General features: G+C 38.1%; 1 protein-coding gene across 2 annotated transcripts in view; it reads left to right on the forward strand.

The window, feature by feature from the left end:
- The window catches only part of sdk1a (sidekick cell adhesion molecule 1a), a 399871-nt gene that overhangs the window by 364415 nt on the left and 19011 nt on the right, over positions 1 to 16445 (forward strand). For both annotated transcript variants that reach the window (XM_041785552.1, XM_041785551.1), the window contains 6 exons: positions 3925 to 4028; positions 4147 to 4217; positions 5060 to 5192; positions 8337 to 8393; positions 8568 to 8669; positions 13249 to 13364. In XM_041785552.1, coding sequence (XP_041641486.1) covers positions 3925 to 4028; positions 4147 to 4217; positions 5060 to 5192; positions 8337 to 8393; positions 8568 to 8669; positions 13249 to 13364 — 583 coding nt within the window. The remainder of the gene's footprint in view (positions 1 to 3924; positions 4029 to 4146; positions 4218 to 5059; positions 5193 to 8336; positions 8394 to 8567; positions 8670 to 13248; positions 13365 to 16445) is intronic.

Consider the following 16445-nt stretch of genomic DNA (forward strand, 5'->3'; position numbering starts at 1 on the left):
TATTCCTTCATCCTCTCCTTCCTTGATGAGGCTGTCGTGAAGGCAGCAGGTGATAGTGATCTGAATGGATGACTTAAACTTCCCTCTTAGCCTGAGTGATCGAAGCATGGCACAATTTCCAATGTTACATACTAAACTTGGCTCTAGCACTACTTTGCGAGCTGTCACAGGGCTATTTGAAATGCCGAAGATCATTCTCTCCATGTATCTGCATCAGTCTGTTTCAGCTCGCCTCAGGGAGAGTCTATCTGCGATCATGATGGTGATTCTGCGGTTGTTTTTTTCCAAGCCCATTCTATCACTGAACGCTCTCATTACAGCACCGGATGGGGGAATTAGCTTACATCTCCACATGCTCACACTCATACTTACTTGTTATCTTTCCTTAATTGTTGTTTCCCACCGAGACATCTTTGGAACCAAAACATCCAAGTCCCCAGGCCCATTCGCACAAAGTCACACACATATGCAGCATGCGCACATTTTCAAACACTGTCCTTAGCATCCTCCCCGTGCTGTTCATACTCCACCTTCTTTCAGCCTTGTGCCTTTGATTTTCTATTCCTGCGATACCCACAACCCTACAGGGCCCTCTCTTGTCCCTTACCGCTCCTGGCTCATTATTATACAAGAAGACACTTGAGCAGCTCCCCTGTCGCCTGCTGAATGTCTGATTGGTCCTCTGTAGTCTCCGAGGCTCTCTGTAAATAAAGTGCAGTGGATGGACCATGTGTGATCAGGAGAAAGGAGGGGGAATTAAGGACTTCTGATAACTTTTAATAAAATAACTTGATCAATATTTGATAGAGAGCCGTGCCACTGACTGTCCTTTAAAATTTGGCTCACTTGAATCAATCTGTAAACAGGGGAGAACATAGTGCAGACTTGTTCAGTTCATCTCTGATAATGGGTGCATATTCCCTTGGCTGATTAGATGTAGCTCTCATGAAGTGTTTTAAAAATGACTGATTTAAATTGAAAAGCTGCACTCCTTAATGCATTCACCTTGCACAGAGGAGAAATGCAGATAAGATGTTTTGTAAGTATGGCAGGAAAAAAGCCTTTGCAGTTAAGACAATTACAAAAGACGTAAGTTGATTATTATTCAAGACCTTGTCTGCTATTCAAAGCCACCATAAGAGCACCTCTGAGCAAGGGGGTGCTTGTGTTTGAAGGAAGTTCCTTCCAAAGTGTTTAAGATACCCATTTGAGACCTTGATCACTTTTTGCTTCATGAGTGTTTGTATGTTAAAAAAAAAAATGTGCCGGTCATTTCGTGGTGAAAGAACAAACACAAGCAAATGATGTCGAGCCAAAACAATCAACAATTGTGTGCAAAGTCTACAAATACTCACAGTGCTCTTTGTTGAGAAACCCTGAGTGGAATAAAAGAGTGTTTGTTTTCAGAAAAAATTCTGCTTTTTAAGCTTTGGCGTTGTTATGAAAACATTCCTCCTAACTGTTGTTTTTTCATCAAAAACCTCTCAGACAAGCCTATTATTGTTCTGCTTAAGTTAATGCTTTGCATGTCTGGCATGTTTGATAGATAAGTGCAATTCAAAGCTCTTTGCAAATAACTGACGGGCTAAAGAGCTTCGATATAAACTGTAACAATCTGAGGCTAATGCATTTGGTTGTTGCCAAGGGAAGGCAAAGACATGTTATGCCAACCTCTTATTCATCTTTTAAGTGGTAAAGAAGGCAAACTGGGGTTTACATTTAGCAAATCCACTCTAATTTTACCTATTTTCTTTCAGTTTTGATAGATGGTTTTAAGGTACAGTTATTGTCGATTACATTGAGATGTCTAACCTTACACACTAGATAGATCATTCCACATATCCATGGCATGAGATATGTTTCACTTCCATCTGGGAAACATTAAGTAAGAGATATTTAAAAAGGGCAAAACCTTAAATAAATAATTTGAGGGTGATTGGACTTCTGCTTGTCACTTTGATTACATGCCAATCAGAGCAACAAAAGGTACGACATAAAAACATGATCAATATCATGTTTACATCCAGATTATGAACTGCTGCCCTCTGGTAAGAGGTTCCTCGCTGTAGAATGAACAGGTTTGAAAATTCATTAATTCCTGTGTTTGTAAAGCTCTTATTGCACAATGGACCTGACTGTGATTTCATTTTGCATTTTTGCACTGGTACTCTGAGAATCTAGTTTATCAAACTGCAGTTTTTTGGGAATTATTTATTTATACTCTGTCCTACATCAAAGTGTTTCGAACCCAAGACAAATTTCTTACTCGGTGGGGTGATATGGTTTTATCTTATGACGTAGCAGGCATGCGCTGCCACTGATCAGTAAAGTACAGACAATAAGTTTGTCAGGAAACACATTGACATGTTAATACATGATTCATCATCAGCAGAGCCAGTGCTGTAGTGCAGGGTATACTCTTAAGATGACAGAGTCAACAAAAAAGCAATCAAAGTTCATTAGTCAGATGCTTTGTTACTTATACCCCCACCACTGCTGAGGAATACAGAACAGTAAATTTAAAATGCATAATAATGGAGATGTCTTTGGGTCATTAGTGATGTAAAATCCGCTCTTCTTTGGTTGTAATAATGAATCTTACTCCCTGAAGCAGCAGAAGTTCAGTGACTGTGCAAATACTAAAGGCCCATTTTTAGGTTAAATAAATATACACAATGATCATGACGTCTTTGTTTAAAATACAGCCCGGTTATCCAAAAGGTCACTCATCTAATCAGATGACCTGCCTCATATTTTTCTAACTTGTGTGGCTACCATTAATTGGTTGTCACTGGTATTGGGAGAGGCCATACCAAAATGATTGATTAGTGAGCCCTGGTTGAAGACTCTCTCCTGGCTTCTTTTCTGTTTGATTCATTTGACTGCCTGTCATTGGCTGTAGTTTATATAGAGGTGTGACAAGACCACAAATGCTGTTCTATTAGCCCTGATGAAGACTGACTTGGTCAAAACAAGTTGTCTTTTTAAAATGATGTTTAAGTTTTCTTTCGCATTGTTTAAACATTTTTCATGTTTGAGTGCCTGGTATTCTCTTTTTATATTGGATATTGCTCTCCAAAGACACCCAACTTTGGTTTCCAATTACTACAGTAAGTCACGCTGAGCAGCCAGCCAACCCCCCTTTGTTCATTGCAATTAGATATTTAAAAAATGTTCAGCCTTAGTTTAGCCTACCAAATATTGTGTTCATTGTTATATAAAATTTTTTATTGCTTGTTTGTTGAGAAATAAATAAGACGGGAAACCTAAAAATACGTGTATTTTAAATATCAATTGCAATATTGGAGGGAAAAAAAATCACAATTAGATTATTTTTCTAAACCGCTGAGCCCTGAGTTTAAGCCTTAAACCACACTTGTAGACACCGCCGCTTTCTCCTCAAATAATACTGATTAGACCAGACATTCTCTGACTGGGAACAAGCACATCAGATTGAAGCTTTGACAGGCATGGATTCTGACCTATTCATGTACACTACAAGGTTGAGATATGCCACCTCCTAGTCCTAAATTGCACCCTCTAGAGGTCCTTTTTCTACAGCTTAGGTACTTTTACTATCGTAGTACTTTTACTGAACTCTTTTACACACACAATGCCTCATACTGCATTGCTGTGCTTTAGTTGGCTGAATAACAAATTTAATGGATGTGTCAATGGGTAAATTAAAATGACATTGGAAAGTTATTGTAAATCTTAATGGTGCAACCATGTATAACAGCCTCTCACAAATGAAATTGACCAGTTCATTGATTTAGGCCTGGAGTATTTCCAAAAAGGTGTCTAGAATTAAATGAATGTATCATATTTTAATAAGTAGATGCAAAACATTTTAAAGGTGTCCCTAAAGCTCCACTTCCACCCATCTGTGCATCTGCTTCTGTCTCTGTCTAATCGTGTCTCTAGACTGAAGCCCTTCACATCATACAAATTCCGGATGCTGGCCACCAATGATGTTGGAGACAGTGTCCTGAGCAAAGAGACGGAGGCTGTTACGACCTTGCAGGATGGTGAGATACCAGGAACACTGCTGGAGCAGGGAAGAGATTAGAGGGAGGGCAAGAGGAACATGTGTCTTTCTAAGTGCTTTTTCCCTCTTCCTCACTCTCCTTTGTGATTTCTCTCCAGTGCCTGATGAGCCTCCAGTGATCCTCGCAGTGAAACCAACAACCACTACCTCAGTCCTAGTGCAGTGGAAGGTATTTTCAGACTTCAGATACAACAAAAATCCCTAAAACACACATACATTATACACACACAGACCTCCCAACTAGGCATGGAGTTCAGGTTAATCACCAGTGAGGAGGATGAGACCCATGTAGACTTCCTGTTAGCAGTGTTTGTACGTCTGTTTGTGCTCTATGTGTGTCTGTGGGTGCAATTATGATTATTTATTAAACCAGGAAGGGTCAGAGGTCTGCACAGAGAGATTGGAAGGATGGCAAGAGGGAAGAAGAGACAGACGGCGAGACAAACAGTTCTAGCTGTGGGAGGGAAATGATCAAAATTTTAATGAGGATATACCAGCAGGAGTTTGTTAGAGGGCGAGAGAAGAAAACATGTGCTATGTCCAACAACAGAGAAAAAGAGAGCAAAAGAGGAGTAAAGGGAGGAGTTTTAGAGGAACAGTGACATGTGACTAGACGGTAAATATAGCCTGGCTTCTTCACTGTTTGTCACTCTTTCACTTGTGTTTGGAAGTGTCGTCTCTCACTCCTTCTAGCCTTATGTCAAAGCAGAGGAAGGCGATGAAAAACAAAGTCACCAGCAATTTCATCATCCTTTACAAGAGTGCCAAACCCACTGAAGCATCACTCTGTCTGTGCGGGTTACAGCCAGACCAATCTGCCAGGCCTTTAAAGTGGACTCTGCTGATAACATACTGCTCTGAAAGCCTGCCAGGCAGCGTCCTGTCAGTCATCTCACTTCACCAAGAAGGGGAAAATGAGCACTGTGAAGTTTCTCACAAGTTTCTGTGTGAGAAATTGAGTACTAATACTTCTTGTTGTGTCCCTGCGTATGCTTGCTTGCATGTTTTCAGCGCCCAAGCAACAACAGTCTCAACGGAGTGTTGACTGGATACCGGCTGTATTATAGAGAGCTGCCTGTAAACACATCTGCTGACACAGAAGTCCAGGCGTCTAAAAACAACACCACAAGTGCCCTCATCACAAGTAAGTAGAGCTTATTTATTGTTTTTATTCAAAAAGTGTCAGTACTCAAAAGTCTTTATTTTTTAGCTTCTAGTGCTTTTATGTGGGCGGACTTATACAGAAGCAATCAAGTCAAAGTGATTACTGTATCTAGGAAGCAAATTGAGCTAATGATGGTTCAGTGGTTGGTTACAATATGTAATGGGGAATTCTTATTAGCTTATTAGTCCTTGTGAGTTACAGTATTTCACACATTTCCAGTCTTTTCAAGCCACTGCTCCAGCTTTTTTAAAAGCCTTTGCTGAAATAAAATTTAAAAAGCGTGTATGATTCCAAAACAATGATGTTTCTTAGTTTAACATTTGATATATTGTCTTTGTGATAATTTATTGTAATATTATTATTATTTACTTACTTACTTGCTTAATGACTTACTTAATGACTTCATTACTACATTAAGCGTGTATTAAATATGACTCCAGTAATCATATTGACTTAAACCTCTTTCATTAAAGCGAATATGTGGGGTCACCTGACCATTGGGAGTGTAAAATTAACTGATTTTATTGATCAAGACTTCACACAATGGCAGTTTTAGGTACTGAGTTGTACTAAAATATCCAATTTGAATAAATAAAATGAAAAGTGAAGGGTAACCCATTTAAGAAAAAATTTTCGAATTGCATGATGTTTATTTTTTCTAGTCTTTTTGGGTTTGACCCCCAACAAGTATTTCATGTCACTGGAAAAACTAATACTTATGAAAAAAATAAGCTAAACCTAAGCATTTTTGAAAAAGTTGCAAAAAAAAAAAAAACAAAAACCAAAAAAAAAAAACCTAAAACTAAACCTACAAACAAGTGTTGAAATTTAAAGTCCCTGTAAGGTGATAAATAAAAACAATCTGTATTTTGGGTTTGATGTATGACATGTCATTGTGTTATGAATGGCCAGGCCACATTGCAGTCACAAAAACATCTGTAAGTTTATAAAATTAGGCTTGAAAATCATGAAAAATGAGGCAGTAATTTCTGCTCTAGGACCGTGTGGGCAGGTCAGTTGAATGAGCTGAAGCCATGCCCACTCAGAGGAAATCCAATCCTCTCAGATTAGAAAAAAAAAATGCTATAACCGGAATGGAGGAATCATCTGCCTTCTGTGCTGCTATGTTACAATTTTCTTTTTTAAGCCACCAGGGAAACAAACACATTTATGTCATGATAAACAGAAAGTTTAGAGCTCAAAAGTCTAAGTTTAAATTTCCCATTCTGTATTTAACTCTCCAGGTATTTCTTAACTCTCATTTTCTGAATTATGTGAAGTTATGTCTCTCTCCCATTTATGAGACGCCTTTTTTAAGTTGCTGCTAAATCACTCAATTTCCTGATACTTCTCTTCAAAATAAAAGTCATCTATGATAATTAGCATTACAGGCTTTTATTGTGACACACTTGGCAGGAATAGAATGTGTCTATCATCAAATAGTGTCCTAGCTTTAGCATCCAAATGCTAACAGAGAGGAGGGATTGAACTGTGGCTGCTTGGAGAGAGACAGTCATAGCCGGCTACTTTTAATTATCCAATAGATATCACACAATATCACAAAGTAAAAAAGAAAGCCTGCAACTCCAGGATTAAGTCCTCTTTATAAGCTGCTTGATCCAAATTTAAAATGACCCCAGTCTGGATTAAGTTTGAACTCTGAAGGGAAGGCATGCCACATTTTGATCCCCCAATCAGAAAAGGCTATCTGTCTAAGTGAGGATTAAAGAAATGGCACATTAAAGTCTATCTGAGATGCTTCACATTTACAGAGCCTGATAGTGGAGCACCTGTGGAGCCTGATAATTGAACCTTTATTAATCAGTTGTAGTTCAGCAAATACAGGGTTTTTGTTTTTTGAAAATCATTACATTCTCATGTTATTTTCATCTAAAGCAATGTTCCATCTTTTTAGAAAATTGTGTTTTACACTAGAGTATGATAAGGAGGAAAAATGTTACACTAGGTGGTATTACATTTCTGTATTAACCCTCTTTTATTGTCCTGAACTTCTGTACTTATTTAAACTTTATATTTTGGTTTTAACATTACCAGAGAGAAAGCTTTTGGGACTAAACCTGACTAAGAATGGGTTATAAGTATATCACATTCTCAGTTAAAATTTGTTGGGGTAGGAGTGCAAAAAAGTTACAGAAAAGTTAGATTTAGCCTAAACTCAGTGTGCTTCTTGGTCTTGGAAAAGGGTTTGCTCACTGTTATCAGGCGTCAGAGATGCAACAATGGTAGCGCTTACACTAGCTGATCATTTTTTCTCTTCAGGGGAAATCAGAACATTCAATTTTGACAGGTCCATCCACCCACGCTGTAGCTGCAAATCTATAATTTGATGTTTTTTCTGTTTATCTGAGAGGTTAAGTAAATCAGGTTTTAGACTATGAGGGAAAAGTCCAAAGATTTATATATATATATATATATATATATATATATATATATATATATATATATATATATATGCGCTAAATTTCATCAGCTTCTTTAACATAAAAATCACTGATTTTAAGATAAATTACTTCTGCAAAAGTGCCTTTATTATGCTAGCGTAAAATAATCAATAGAGGTTCAAAAGTGACAAAGGCTTGCAAGGCTGTAAAATGTATAAAGCAGCCACATTTTGTACTAAATTATTTTTATTTATGCCCATGCAGAGCGTCATGTTTGGTGTTTGCATGAAACCAGTTTTGCAGTGCTTTTGACAACAGAGTTGTTCAGAGGTTTTAGAAGAAAAAGAAGTGAAATATATTTTCACTTTAGCATATCAGAGTGGATGTTAATGTGGATTAACTGTAATGTTGTAAAAAACATATGAGCCTTACTGGACCGCTTCTAATAAGGTCACCCACTTTGTACTGAAATTTGACAGTAAAATAATCCCGATACAGACTTAAATTCTTTAAAGTAGTGAAGTTCAGTACCTCCAAAAAAGATTGTACAATTAATTTCATCCTACACCCGCTGAGTCTGACATCGGTTTTAAAGTGTCTTTCCGAGTTTTCCTGGTTAATCACAGTTATTTTACTGAATGACGTTATAATTACACATTTTGTTGTTAAACTTGGAACATTTATGAAAAATTCTCCCCTCCTCTCTCCTTTCTCTTCGAAGCCAAGAGCACCTTCAAGACCGTCAGCAGTGCCTCCCTCACTGAGTTTGAGTTGACACGTGAGTAATTTATGATGCAATTTACCTTTAGGTTTCAGATTTATCTGAAGTTAGTATGATATGAAAACAGTTTATGGAGTGAGAAGAAAAAGTGGCAATAAATTTCACACACATGCTTTGAATGGAAATTGTATGAATGTTAATGAAACTGGAGTATTTTCTTATTTTCTGTAGAGCTAAAGAAGTTCAAACACTACCAGATTGTCATGACAAGCTACAACATCATTGGGGAGAGCCCTCCGTCCACGCCATTTGAAGTGTCTGTTGGAGAGGCAGGTAGGAAAAGCAAAGAGAAGACTTAAGACTGGTCATACTGGTCATTTCAGAAAAGAAGTTGTTCATCAAATGAGGTTTTCTTTATCTTCTTCTTTCTGTCGTTTTTTTTTTTTTTTTTTTTTTTTCAACAAATTGCAGTCCCAGCACCAGGATGAACTGACTGAGGGGACTGGGAAAAATAATTAGGGGGTAACCCCTTACAGCTCTTTTTTTTATACAATAGAAGATCTAATACTTGACCTATTTCTGCATTTTTCTCATTTTATAGTGACAATATTGTGCTTTTATGATGATCATTCAGAAGACAAAGTGATACAGATAGCTCGTCTCTCTGCACAACACTCCACTAAAACGGAAATTTCTAAGAATGTCCGCTCTATGTATTGCATCCAAGGAACAAAATAGGTCCCAGGTAAAAATGTTATTTTGTGTTCACCTTTAAAAGAAAACAAGACATACTGAACTGAAACAATGCTTTTTATCCGTCCTTTCAGCATCTTCACACAGCGCCGCAATGCACAGGCCTGTACAAGCAGCCTGAAGAGTTCATTTTAAAAAGAGAGACAGATGAAAGCCCTTCTGAAAATAAATTTAAAACACTAGTTTGATAAACAGCTGCACATTAAAATCTTAACTATGGATATCAAACCAACGCAAAACCTGCTGTGTGACTGTTACTTCCTAAAGAACACACAATAAAAAATTAGGATTCAGGATAAAACAAATGAAGATACCTGTTTTTGTAGAATAACTATTCATACCAGCGTCCAATTTGCTAAACCAGCTAAATGCTCCCAAATTTGTTTCATTAAATGCTGTTATTTTATTGTTGGCACGTGAAAGTTCAGCATATTTGATTTTTGCAGAACCACATTCAGATATCTATGTCTAAAACTGTTTTTGCTGTCAAATTAGCAACACTAAAGCACTGGTGAAAAACAGCAGACAGGCTAACAAGACAGCAAGACGGAAAGCTGATTGATTGGCCAGATTCCACGTCTTTCGTCAAAGCAGATAAGTCTTGCAACGCTTCAATTTGACGCATTTGTTCCCAGTCAGAGAATGAGTGGGCCAATCAGTATCATATGAGGAGAACAAGGCGAGGAGATTAGCACAGATGTATCTCAGTAGCTTTATCAGAACAGGACAACTTTTTTTCATTTAAAAAGGAGCAAAGAACAATTTGCTCCACTGATAGTGATCAGTAAGAACAGCTTTCTGTTGAGCTCATGTTATGCAGTTTACTTCCTGAGGGCAGCGCACGCCTACTATGGGAAAAGTTTTGCTGCTCTGATTGCCTTGTAATGAATGTGAGAGACAGAACGTTCATTCATTCAGAATCTGAGATATTTTTGAAAGGTTCTGCCCCTCCCAAACACATGGTTTCCCAGATTAATGTGAAACATATCCCATGCAATGGATATGTGAAGCTGTCTTTGTAGTGTGTCAGGTTAAACTAGAGTGGTTTAATCACTTCATCCCACAGTGCTAGGGTGAAGTCACATGACATACAGAGCTGTCCTGTAGACAAATGACAACCAGCCATGTTTGAATGCAGGCCTTGAGAAGAGAAGACTTGATCACAAATGTTTTCTATTTTATGTTGGAAAGGTTAAAGGGATGAGCTTCAGTGGCGTGTTGGCATGTATGTCTGTCTATTTATTTGTTGTTTCAGATATTATCTAGGGTAGGGTTATAACTTAAACCAATGAGGCAGAAACTTATCTGTGGGAACTAAGCCTGACTATGCTTTCTCATGGCACCAGGCCTGTAAAGTGTGTTTTTCATAGAACTGTTATGTTAAAATCCCATCTTAAGGTTCACTTACTGTGTTTTTTGTGCTATTGAGGGTGTCATTCAGTATTCATGAGCAGGTGATGTTTTCTAATGCAGATATATCTTTTTATATTCAAGTTAACCATCTGTTATGAGCTCAAAAATCAAAAAATCTACTTTTTATTGTTGTTAAAAGAAAAAATCTTTGGGAGAAGAGGGAGATCTCTTGCAAGGTTTTTTGTAAGACCTTTTTTGTGTGTTTCTGTTTTGTCCCCTTTCTGTCAATCTTGTGGTTTCTTGGTGCTCTTATCTACTTCTCTCCTCTCCCTTGCTTTGTCCTGTTCACGCCTCCTGTCATGCTCTCATTGCCCCTTGAGTGACATTGCCTTTGAGAGGCTGTGTTTGTGTGTTTGAGCGCGTGTTTGCATGAGAAGGCAAAAGAGAGCGTGGGACTGTCTTTGTGCGCTTACATGTAGACCCTTATGAATGTCATCAAGAGCTCCACAAGGTCGTCTATTTTGCAGTGATGGCCCAACCCCTGTTTAACTTTCACCAGAGTCAAAGCATGGATCCATTACAGAGACAGGAGTGCAAATATATCACTCAGACGCCCACGCTTACACACAGGAACTATTACAATACAGGCAAGTACGCAAACAAGAGGGCAGGTGAACAGACTGAGAACAACAAGCACATTTTGCAGTTTTTTATCACAATTTCACCTTCCCACTATCAGACCAACGCTGATCCATATTCTTTTTTATTTAACTTTAATATGTGTTGGGTTTTTTGTTACTGCATACATGGCAGTAATACGTACATAAGCTGGTGATAAAGGATAGAAAAGAATGACTTAACGGAATAAACAAAAAAAGGGATCAAGGAGCCATGATTGCAAGAGTCCATTAACCTTGAAGGGAGTATACATGTCCAGTATCTTCAGGTTGATGTTTGTCCACCAGTACTCCACAGTGATTCATAAATCAACCATTTCTTCCATTTGCTATTGAAACAGTTTTTCTTACTAGAGAGACTAGATCAAAGGTCATGTTTTCCATTGTATATACATCTCTTATAATCTGAAACCATTCTTGTTAGATTTGTACCAGTTACTTGTTATTTCCTTCTTACTTGTTATCAATAGTATCTTAGTTATTTTTTTCATATCAGTCACATAAGCACTCATATTTTTCAAAATATATTCCTTTGCACTTCTTCAGAATTATATTTCCAAGAATGTTTTTGGTTGTGTTTTGCAAATCTTCCCAAAATGAGAGAAATTTCAGACAGTCCCAAAAGATGTGTGCGTGTTTTGTCTCCTTACTAACTACTACCTAACTACTGAAAAATCCAAAACTAGTCTAACCTTGCTGAGACCCCCTTTTTTTTTCCCAATTTCTGAAGTTTTGGTCTCTCAAACTTGGCTTACATCTGTTGTCATAAGCAAACCTGCTCAACAGTCTCACTTAATTTTCTAATGTATGTCTAATTCTATCAAACCAAAAAATTCAGTTTGGAGTCAGGCCTGCCCGTAGAATTGGCTTGGCCCCTGAAAAACCCAGAGAACTGGCCCTTCATTGAAGTGATTTTTTGATTATATCAATACATGTGTGTAGGATCAGTAGCATTGTTGCTAGCATCCTGGCTAACAGTTCATTTTGGAGCTGGAAAGTATGTCAAGCTGTTATTGGGTACAGATGTTCAAATTACCTATTTGTGCCATGTTTGAACCCCTTTTCAGCACTTTTTTCCCATTCATTTTGCCATTTTTACCACTTTTAACCCATTTTTGATACTTCTTAACTGCTTTTCACCCCTTTCCCACCCATTTTTGCTTCCTTTTTGCCTTTTTAAGCAATTTTTACAGTATCTCTTTCAGCCACTTTGAACTCATTTTTGCCTCTCTGCAACCAATTTATACAATTTTTGTGGGCCAATTTTTGCCACTTGCAATCCATCCAGCCAATTTTTGTCTTTTTTCTCTTTTTGCTCTTCATTATTTTTCCCCCCTGAAGTTCTTTCAGGTTATTCTACTTTATTGTCTGGCATCCTGATGTTTTTGCCGATCATGGCTTAGCTATGACGTCTGATGTGATGCTACCTTCCAAATGTTTTAGTCAATGTGCCAGTTCACATTGTTAACATTACCATTAAAAAAAGGTAATTCCATGTAAGAAAAGGGGTTTATATTTTGAAAAAGGCTTTATTGTTCTACAACATTCAAAATAATTTTTTTTTTTTTTTTTTAACTTTGATAAGAGTGGTTATTATTCAGGTTAGGTTCGTGATTTTGCTGACCTCCATGGGCCCCCATTTGTCAGGACCCCAGAAAGCTCTCCCCTTTGTCCCCCCTTATGGGCGGCCTTGTGTGGAGTCATATAGGAACTATATCATCAATTATTGCACTGGTTTGATATTTCCTAACAGGGGCAGGACTGGGGTGTCAGCTGAAGTCATCTCCATATCCTTCCACTTTGCTCGCTGAATCCATATTCAAGGAGAGTGTTGAGTGTGTGCGTGCAGACCATGCATAGCACATGCAGAGGAGTAAGGGTGAGGATAAGCAGAAAGGAGAGACAGAAAAAGGCTGGAGGGGGATGATGAAATGAGGTGATATGGCCTTTTCTCTAGCCTCAGGTGCACACAGCTGAGTGTTGGTGCATATGTGTGGTACAGTGGTGTAACAAGGTACTGCCTCAGGCCCGTTCTAATTGGAAGGGTAGAATATATCTTCCTCACTTCCCACTCTAACACCGCACAGTCACACAGAAACAGTCTGACGAAACTCTCTCTGCCTCCGCAGCTCCATCAGTGGCCCCTCAGTCGATCAGAGTGTCCGTCGTGTCTCCCTCCATCCTGGAAGTGACCTGGGATACACCCCCCCTGGAGACCCAGAATGGACTCATCCAAGGATACAAGGTGACACGCAGGAAAACAAACACACCAACACAAACACACACAACAGTCCCTTTCTGCAGAGACAAAAACGACCCAGACACACATCGAGAGTTAAAGCATGAGCACACAGCACTGCTCCTGTATAATAAACCTCTCTTCTTGTATGGGAAGGGTTTTGCTCTGCTGCACCTTCAAGTGTCCTATCGAGAGCATACAATGAGAGCGAATTAAGTTAGAGGAAGAATCTGAATATCCTTTAATGGTTTCAGTATCACTCCTCTGCCTCTCTCCCCTTCTCCACCCCCCTCCCCCCTGCTCTCAGGACTTCAAACACAAGGTTATCTGTCCTGCTTTAGACACATTGATTTCTGTAGAAGTAGAGGAGGGAATGGAGAAGAAAGAAGGGAATGTAATATTTGCAGAGTGTAGGCATGAGATGAGCAAGTGATCCCTGTAGAATCCTGATTAGAGCAAGTGGATCGGGTGAGGGATACATTTGAACTACCAGATGAGACGGACACAGCAAAGGCAGAGGGGTTAACAAGATTAAGACAAGGGAGAAAGAGCAAAGAAAGAAAGTTGGATGAATTTATAGGTTCTGAATTGTGTTAACACCCTTACTCTGATAGAGGAGGAGCAAAGACAGCAGGTAGGTCTGAAGGTTAGCACCATTACTGGTATTTTTCTGAGTCAAGGTTCAATTAAATTCTCCAGAGAGCTTGTTAAACACAAGGAGATGATGGGTAAGGAGTACAGCCAGTCCTGTCCTGCAGAATTTCCCACACACCAGATATAAAAAGGTTATCAATTTTTGTCATTCACTCTGAGTGCAGCACTTACTAACTTCAACACCCATCCGCTGTCTTCCATCAAGACTTCAGATCAAAACTACTTGACAAAGAGATGTCTGGAAATCCTTTTTAAGTCCTTCATCTTATCAAACAATTTAAAAATCATGTCCATTTATTTCAGCGTAGGATTTATTCCATAGAGTAAGCTTTAAGGTCTCACTTTCTAACCAAAATCAGAAATAAATCCTCTAAACAACAGTTGATGGGATTATTAAATGACCCAGAGTTTTTACCTCCCAGGGGAAGTTTGGCTAAATTGAACTAGCCTTCTTCATGCAAACAGTTTTACATTTTGATTAAAAATTGAGTATATGGATGACTTCATCTGTATGTCATTATTGTAAGAGCACAGGGAAGGACAAAATGGAATAATGCTGCCCTCAAGTGCCACCATATGCTGCTACTTCCATATTTTAAAGGACTGACTGTAATTGAAGGTGCTTTGTAGGGGTTTCTGTAAGGAAAAGTAACAGGATAGACCTCTTTTTCTCTTAAACTTTATAGAATAAACACAAGATAATTGTGCCTTGTTTATTTCAGACTTCACCATTGTTTCTCATTATGGTTTGTTTTTACTTTGTAAACCAAACTGAAACCAAACAGTAAACACAGTATTGAAAACAGTTTACTTAAAGCATTACTTAAAAAACATGAGAAATCTCTTTTGACTTCAGTGCTTTACTAGAACTGAAAACAAGTAACATTTTCAGAACATTACGCACATTTGCCATTTATACCTCAGTGTTTTATTGTTGTTTATACATTGACTCCCGATTCATACAGAGGACAGTACATAGCGATAACACTGAGACAAATGGCATAATTGCACTTTTACATTTCTGTCTGTGGATCTTTTTCTTGAAGAACTAAGGACACTTAAAAAGACAAACAGATCAATGAAGTGAAAATTGACCAATCAGATTTGTTTCTAGATTCATATCTGTAAGACTGACTGCCCACATTTCTTTTTAAAGTGAACATTTTGGATTTGTGTGTCTACTCATCACAGTATTTTATGTTTTGGTGCATGGGTTCTTGTAGTTTGAAAACATGAAAGCAAGAGAAAAAAATCCATAATTATTTCCTCCTAACCCTCAGATGGTTAAGCTGAACTCCCCTGACACAAGAAAGAGTAAAGAACGAAGTGTTGCATTGTTGCCAAAACATTTGTCACGCCAGATTTTGTTGTAGCTGTTTTGTGTCACTCTGTGGAAGAAAAAACACTTAGATATGGTTTGAACAGGCAGACCCTCTTTACTGTGAAACAATTGGAGAAATTTCATTGGACTCGCATGCCAAAAAAAAAAAATTAAAAAGGCATTTTTTCTTTCAAATTTCTGAAATCAATCTGGAAAAGTTCTTGAGATCTTTTTATTATGAGCTTGTGTCCACCATTTTTCAATGTGAACATTTTTTGTTAAAAACAAACAATAGAAAACAAACAAAATAGACATACTTTAAACGTAAAGGCAACATTTGGTGTGGCAGTGAAACTCAGGGTTACAACACAGCTAATACCATTTACCTGAAATCTTCTCTATGAGGGCCGATGAAATCACTCCATCCTTTCCAATATTCATCGGATGTACTATTCTCCATTACATGGATGTCATGCATTATATTGACCGAGTCTGATAATGTAGGAAGCCCTTGACATAACCATTTATTCTGTCTTTTTTACCATGTTCCCACATAACTCCATATTTGTAATCTTTATAAGAGCCCCAAAGCTGAGGTGGCATCTTTCCCAGATTCAGAACTTTAAAACAAAAATCAATCCTAATTTTAAAACTTTCTTATGCTGTCACAGATTTACTTCTAGTCATGTTTAAACTCTCTTCGATCCCAGGGGACATGATAATGATTCGCTCTAATTGTCCCACTTTGGTAAGTTTAAAACAGATTTAGGCTGGCAGTCTAACAAGGCTAAAATCTGCATATTGTCTGTGCTTCCTGGAGTGGATCTATCTCCAGTCATTATCTGATCAGAGATGAATAAGCAGAGGAAACTTGTTCAGAACAGTAAAGTGTGGTTTGATGCATACAACATTATAGTCTCTGTGAATTTGCACTCAAACATGTAGATTCAAAATAAATCAGTCAGCACTGAACTATAAAAGCAGGTCTAGCTTTTTTGTGATGCTCCTGGGCAAACACGATACTTTTTGATTCATTTTTAATGCATGAGTCTCCAGCACCTCTGTAACCTTTCTATTACAGTGGATCTGATGTTGCTATATGTGTAGGGAAA

The sequence above is a fragment of the Cheilinus undulatus genome, linkage group 4 (assembly GCF_018320785.1).
Source record: "Cheilinus undulatus linkage group 4, ASM1832078v1, whole genome shotgun sequence".
NCBI classification, from domain to species: domain Eukaryota; kingdom Metazoa; phylum Chordata; class Actinopteri; order Labriformes; family Labridae; genus Cheilinus; species Cheilinus undulatus.